This window comes from Echinops telfairi, unplaced genomic scaffold (assembly GCF_000313985.2).
Source record: "Echinops telfairi isolate 266 unplaced genomic scaffold, ASM31398v2 ScPeMD7_23;HRSCAF=83, whole genome shotgun sequence".
In the NCBI taxonomy this organism is placed as follows: Eukaryota; Metazoa; Chordata; class Mammalia; order Afrosoricida; family Tenrecidae; genus Echinops; species Echinops telfairi.
In genome coordinates this window covers 6,537,501-6,544,476 of record NW_022103920.1, presented here as the reverse complement: position 1 = coordinate 6,544,476, position 6,976 = coordinate 6,537,501, and the positions used below count along the sequence as shown (strand labels likewise).

Sequence of the window (6,976 nt, the reverse complement as noted above, 5' to 3'; positions counted from 1 at the left end):
CAACACACGAGGAACTGTATAAGAGAGTCGCAGCATGAGGAAGGTTGAGAACCACTGCTCTAGATGCTGGAGCCCAGAGTCCAGCCGTGGCCTGCTTATGCACACGTCCAGCCGCACACGTGCATCCTCTCTGTAAGTGGGCTGCTTCCTCAGAGAATGAAGGCAGACATCAGCCTGACCATGTTGCATTCCCAAAAAGGTTTTCTTTTCAAAGAAGCAAAGATCGAGGGGTGACAGAGTGGGGTACTGGAGAAACAGGCAGACCCAGGCCTCAACTTGGGCTCCTCTATTGCCAAGGCTCCTTAAGTCCGATACCCGCTTAGTCTCCTCTTGTCCCACAAGCAATGCTTTGGGGTCATGGGGTCTGAGTTCACATACAACACCGCCCAGTGCTAACAGTGCATATGTAGGCCAGCAACACTAACACCAGCCTCCATGCAGCGAGTCCATTCCGACTCGCAGCAGACCCTATAGGACAGAGCCGCGCTGCCCCTGTGGGTTCCCAAGACAGCAGCTCCTTACAAGAGGCTCCTGGTGATTTCGAACTGCTGGCCTTGCAGTTAGCAGCCCAATGAGTGACCCACGACGCTACCAGGGCTTCTCTGTAGGCAAGGAGAGTGAGCAGCTATTTGTTTCCTGTCAGTGGAATGGTATGTCGCTCCATGTGCACTGGTCACGGTAAAAGTCTGTTTTTAATGCAGTATTGTCTCCTCCCCAATCCTGCCCGACTTCGAGGGACACCTCTTGTCCCCGAGGTGGAGAGGGCCATGGCTCTAGGCCCCTTGGTCACCTTGGAGCCGGGAGCCCTGACGTCTCTCCTGACAGTGGCTGGTAAGTCGGGAGGATGGGGAGCACGAGGTTCCCCCTTAGAGGGAAGGGCGTGAACGGCTCCAGCTCAGCAGACCCTCCTTCCCTGGGACCAGCTCCTCTGCTGGGAAGAGAGAGCAGCGGGCACCACAGCTCAGCGCCTGCCAGGCCACGCCCGAGCCCTGGCTCCTGACCCGGCTTCTCGGGGCCGTGTGGTTTCCAGCCAGCACTCCCAGGTCCATTTCTAACCGCAGGTAGCCATGACTAGAGGAGGGTGTCAGCGCTGTTCAGCTGGGCCCCGTGTTTTGTCTTAAGAGACTGAGAATGGGCTTCCTTACCACATCCCACAGGTTTGTCACCACGACACAGTGGCCTGGCCTCCCGGTCACATCCCACTACGTCTCTCCAACTGATGTCCCAGCGCAGCCCTGCCATGGACAGCATGCCCTGGACGGCTTCCTCCTCTGTGCGGGTCGAGGTCGGGCACTCCCTGGGGGCAGACACCCGTTTCCTCTGGTGAGGCTTCTGGCCAAATGCAGAACTGAAAACATGGTCTCCACGTGCCACAGCCTGGCCAGAGGACAGGCACCACCACGAGCAAGCCTACCTTTTCACCAGGGCCTCGCTCCGAGGGGGCTCGGGGGTCTTCTGAAGGAAGTGCCTCGGCCCCTTAGACTCCGCCTTGAAGTCTGAGGCCACTTCCTGCTTCTTCTCATCACCCGAACTCTCCAACTCCTCCGTGGGGAAACGGCGTTTCTGAGGGGACAGGGCAGCGGGTGCATCGTTACCGAAGTCTGCACTCACTGACCGGGAAGGGTGCTGGCTTCACCCATCAGGGAGAGTCAGAATCGTAGTGACGGTGAGACCTAGTCTGTCTTCCCTGAGATATGATCTCTCTCCACCACAGCAACGCAGTCGCTGCCCCAGCCCGCAGCACAGAGCAGAATGAAGAGCGGTGTGGAAACTGTTGAAAGGGATGGGCACTTAAACGCACTGACCACCTCCCCCTACAAAAACGAGTTTGGGAAAACGTACAGCCCAGGATGGGCTCCAGCAGTCAGGGGCTCTGGGGCCGCGGTGGCCCAGGCGGCACGGACATACCAGTGCAGTACAGTCGGGGCCCGAATCTTCAGAGTCCGAGATGTCTGAGTATTCCGACTTGATGCGCCTCGTAAGGAACCCTGCAGGGAGGAGGCACTGTTAGATGCTGCAGATACTTCCAGCTCACCCGCTTCACCCTCACCCGCTCTGTGCCTTCTCCCTGACTAGCTCATCGGTGCAGACAGGGGCCTGTGCTCAGAGCACGCAGTGTGGTCACAGCTGGTTGGCACTTCTCTTCAAAGGGCCTCCAGTTGAGGACACCCCCGGTCTCCTCAAAAAGGGAAGGTCGCTCTCCTGACTCAGCAGGAGGCCAACTCGCTTCCCAGCAGGGCTTTGGCCTGTCTTTCCCTCCAGGACACAAGTCCAGGCAACTGTCCCTCCCAGTCCATTAGCAGCTTGCCCTGGTGTTGGTACAGAGCCAGCAAGCACATATGGAGTCAACCTGGGCCAGTAAACAGTGCTTACCTGCAACCTTTCACCTTAACTACTTCTTGGGATGGAAGGGGAGGGACGTTGCTGAGTGAAGACAGAGCTCAAAGAGAGAGGCTGTTGTTTGATCTCAATGACAATCATTAAAATCCAGAGGCATTTGTGTCAGCGGGCAACCAAATAAAAGCACTCACTAGAGGTGTGTGACTAACAGTGCCAGGCCCGCCCACTACTGCTTCCCAAGTCTGAGACTCATGGGGACGTTAGCTGAATTAATGGGAGATGGATGGGACCCAGAAACTGGTAGGTGTATGTGACTGGGGGGCAGCTCTGTCAGAACCTTGCAGGGTGGAGCGGTGTGGAATTAGCTTGGGACCCCAGCCAGGAAGCAGACTCACCGTTTCGGGGGGTCCGAGACACGTCACTCTCCAGCCCCTCGAGTCCGGCGTGCTCCTCTCTCTTCACTTTTGTCTTCTGGGGCCTTCTCTTGTCCTCTTCACTCTCGCTGTCTGCTGTATAGAGACTGGAGTCCGTGAAGAGCTGCCTCGCATCTCTGCATCACGGGGACAGTAACTCAGCACAGGACTCGGCGCCACTCCGTCCTCCCCCATCAACCTGCAGTCTCCCACTCCCCTTAACGTCAGCTGCAAGGCTCAGACCAGCATGGGGGCAGTGGGGGCAGAGCCCTGCTTTACATACTTCACAATCCTTCCGTTGGTCAGCAGTAGGCGCAGGTCGTTGTCTCTTGCTCTCCAGTCGGGTACGGTGGAAGATGGCTGGAGGTGTTTGTTGAATCTGCTGTGCACTTTAGAGCTCAAGATGTCCTGCAGGCACAAAGGCAGAGCTTCCTGAGCCTCTGTCCTCAAACACACCTGGCCCGTCTGTGCAGGGAAGCACTGCACAGTTGGCAGGAGCAAACCTCGGCCAATGTTCTCCTGTAGATAGCTGGCCACACACGCGGCGAGCCATCAGTGAACAGACGTGATCTATTGCCCCCCCACCCCCCATCCCCAACACCACCGCCTGTCCAAGGCGTGCCCACTGGCCAACCCACAGGCAAGGTGAAGAGCGAACCACGGAGGCCAGGCCGCGCCCCTTACTCTGAGCGAGGCACTCTAGGGGCACAGCACTTGCCTCTTCCCACGGACACATCTCCAGTCTTTTGAGGACCTCCCTGGTGTGGAGCTCCAAGACATCGAGGTTCGAAGGAGTCCGGACAGTGTGATCGCGAAGTTTCCGCATCTTCCGCCGGGAGTGGTAGGGGGACGATGCTTCATTTGAAGGGCGTGACACTGGACACACAGTAGGAATTCCCTGAGATTTAACTGGTTTGCCGCTTTCCTCCTTTAGGAATTAAATTCGGAGCGTTTTTATGGCAGGGCTACAGTTGCCAGAATAATCCACCACAAAAAGATTCCAGAAGACAAAGGCCGCTGCCTTATCGTGTACACAGACCACACTCCAGACCACAGGGCCCCGGCGCCTCTCCCCCTTCTCTGCTGGGGATGAGGGCATGGGTGCTGTGGAGTGGGCACAGCTTGGGAGGGGCCTCAGAGACAGCTTCCAGCTGTTCCTAACCTGATAACCTGTCACGTGCACGTTTGTGACCAATCGCCAATGACGGTGTTTTAAAAATCAAAGGCACACATACACATGTTGCTTTAGAAATGGAAACTTCTAGCAGGCCCGTGGTAAGGGCAGACATCTGCTCTCCCGGCCCGATTCCCATCCTCAGAAATCATCCCTGAAACTCTGACAGCAGGGCTGCTTTTCTCCACTCCAAAGTTCTTTACACACGTCTCCATGCAGGTGCACCTGTGTGTGTGGTGTGTGTGTGTGTGGATGTGACGTGTATATACACATACATGCAAACACATTTGCACGGAGGCTTCAGAAAGTCCGTGGAGAGACCGTGGGAACCTTCCATAAGCTTCCTAAAGCCCCCTCGGGTACGGATGTCTTGGTAGCAGCATACATCCTCTCCTAGGTTCCACATGAGCACCTGACATCGGTCATGTCCTTCGCAAGGTGTCCCCTTGCCGCCACCCCCCCCACCCCCCCACTGGTCTTGTCCCCATCCGTGCTGCTCTGCCCCTCAGGCTCCCACGTGTGCTTTGGGGGGGCAAGCAGAGGGGTCCTTCTTTTGCATGCACTCACTGCGTTCGGGCAGAAGCAGTGGGACCAGTAAGTTAGTGACGGGGTCCTGGGGCCCACAGGCTTGCGGTCCTCCAAGTCCCTAACTGGCACTTTTATATGACGACTTCCTGGTGTTGCCGACTTCCTCCCCTGCTGGATGAGGTCCTTCCTAGCGCTCGTCTCCCTAGCACATGCGTGCCGCCCTGCCCTTCAGCATCCAGGGTCAGGCGCCGCCCACGCACCTGACAAGCTCCTCCTCTACCTACTCTGCATGCAGCCTCTCTGTGGGGCTGGAAGGAGAGGGACCATGTGCTCCTTCCAGCAGAGAACAAGCAAGCACCTCCATGCTCGTTTCTGCACTTACCTCTATGGCTCGGATCACTTTAGAGAGCTCTTTAATTAGATGGCCAGGCCGGACATTGTCTGGAATTTCAAAGGCATGTTCAGAGACAAGCTGTATGGGTGGACAGACAGAGAGAAGAAAGCCTCGGTTAGCCACACTTGAAAGGAGGTGGTTGGGCGTTCTCTAGATCTGTAGTCCTCCTCGCTGCCATCAAGCTGACTCCGACTCGTGGTGACCCTGTAGGATGGGGTGGAACTGCCCTGTGGGTTTCTGAGACTGCAGTTCTTTACAGGACTTTGCAGAAAGCCTCATCTTTTCCTAGTGGAGCGGATACCAGTTTCAAACTGCTAACTTTGCGGTTATGAACCTGATGCATGACCACTGTGCTACCAAAGCCCTGGCTACACCTAAAAACTATGGTGTCTCCTCCAGGTCTCACGGAGCTGGTACGACGCCTCCTGGACTCCAAAGCGCTCAGTGGGTGTGACTTCCACTTTGCGGTTAAGTAGGAAGTTGTTTGGGGCGTACACCATGGACCCTGCCATCATTCTAACTGGTAGAGTAACTGGCTAAGCCTAATGTCGAGTTGATTCTGCACAAGGCTGCGTCAGGGAAGCATGGGCACCAAGCCGGCCCTAGTTTCTCATGGGTTAGCCTACTGGGGAATGCAGGAATGTCACAGAGTGACGCTGAGTTCCTCCCAAGGATCCCATGTGCCTCACAGGGCCACACGATTTCAGTGGGTGCCGTTTGGGGAGCAGTCAGCTTTAGTATATTAGTTAAGATCGCTTCCACCAAGATTCATGGGAACTCTAATTACAATCAACTTTTGCAATTTTATTTTTTCCTTTCATAGCCAAAGGCCAAACAGAAATAAAACCCCATCACCTGGCAAGAGGGCTGGCAAGCTCTCCATAAATTGAACTTCTAGCTCCTGTCACCATATATTATACCCATTCCCCAATATCGGTTTCAATATCTAAAAACCCAAAAAGAAGTGCTGGTGGTACTGTAACCTTAAGTGTTAAACTGCTAGCTGCAAGGTCAGCGGTTCAAACCCACCAGCCACCCTCACAGGAGAAAGGTGAGGTCGTCTGCACCCACATGGACTCAGACCCTCTGCAAGGTTGGCTAGGGCTGGAATCGATGTGTCAGCGGTGGATTGGGCGGGCTACAGCTGACAACATTTTGGTTTTCTGCACGCGCTCAATACCTAGATGTCTACTTTGATCTTTTCCGTGGGCTTTGGGCACCATCTGCTAAAACAAGCTAAGAAGAACCACACTCAAGCCAGCTACGTACTTCAGACCCTGTGCTGAGCGGGGCCTTCACGGCAGAGCTCACTGAGTGTGCTGAGCACCGGCCTGCACCTGAGGAAACTGACACAGGAGTTGGGTGACTGGTCACAGAGCTGGCTGACCAGTGGCAGAGGTGAGATCCAAATGCACACACCTGGCTCCAGGGGTCATGCTCTTACCCAGGAGGCTAAGCGGCTTCTCAGTTTGGAGCCCAGGGAACAGTGAAACTAAGCAGCCATGCTTTTAAAGAGGTGTGTTTCACTACTGTTACTGCCCTGCAAGATGTGGACAAGAACTCACCGCCATCCCCAGCGACGCTCTAGGGCAGGGCAGACCACCCCGGTGGGTTTCCGAGCCTGTGCCTCGCGGCAGGAGCAGACAGTCTCGCCTCTCTCCCACGGAGGGGCTGGTGGGTTCAAACTCCTGAACTGCTAATAGTAGCCCAACTTGAAGTCCACGATGCCACCAGAGTTCCTTACGTGTTATCCCTGGTCTTTATGGAGAATTTGGGCGTGTGCACGAAACCCTCCAGGGAGTTTGCTAGGGGCAGAGGCTCCACCGTAAAAGCTCCACAACCCATGCTGAGGCTCCAGCAACCACGAGTGGAGGCCTCAGCAGGCACCTCTGCAGTGATTTACTGTCCTTCTCTTTGCTTCTGACTCGCACAAGGAGGGCCTAGGCAAGAGGATTTGTATTTGCTAGGTCCAATCACTGTGCTTTGCACGGCTGGACTTCTACTGTGATGACAACAGAGTGTGAGGAGTGGGAATAACTGGGAAGATGCCCTGCTCCTGCCTGCCTCCCAATTCCTCTCCAGAGCAGGATCTTTGCTTCAAGCGGACATGCAATGTGTGTACACGGG

General features: G+C 55.6%; 1 protein-coding gene across 1 annotated transcript in view; it reads right to left on the bottom strand.

Annotated features, from left to right (window-relative positions):
• KDM7A (lysine demethylase 7A) overlaps window positions 1-6,976 on the bottom strand; it is a 36,060-nt gene that overhangs the window by 6,674 nt on the left and 22,410 nt on the right. Inside the window, exons 11-17 of the mRNA XM_045288913.1 lie at window positions 4,838-4,927; window positions 3,472-3,681; window positions 3,037-3,161; window positions 2,736-2,890; window positions 1,909-1,988; window positions 1,415-1,563; window positions 1,146-1,297 (exon numbers count right to left, since the gene is read on the bottom strand). Coding sequence (XP_045144848.1) covers window positions 1,146-1,297; window positions 1,415-1,563; window positions 1,909-1,988; window positions 2,736-2,890; window positions 3,037-3,161; window positions 3,472-3,681; window positions 4,838-4,927 — 961 coding nt within the window. The remainder of the gene's footprint in view (window positions 1-1,145; window positions 1,298-1,414; window positions 1,564-1,908; window positions 1,989-2,735; window positions 2,891-3,036; window positions 3,162-3,471; window positions 3,682-4,837; window positions 4,928-6,976) is intronic.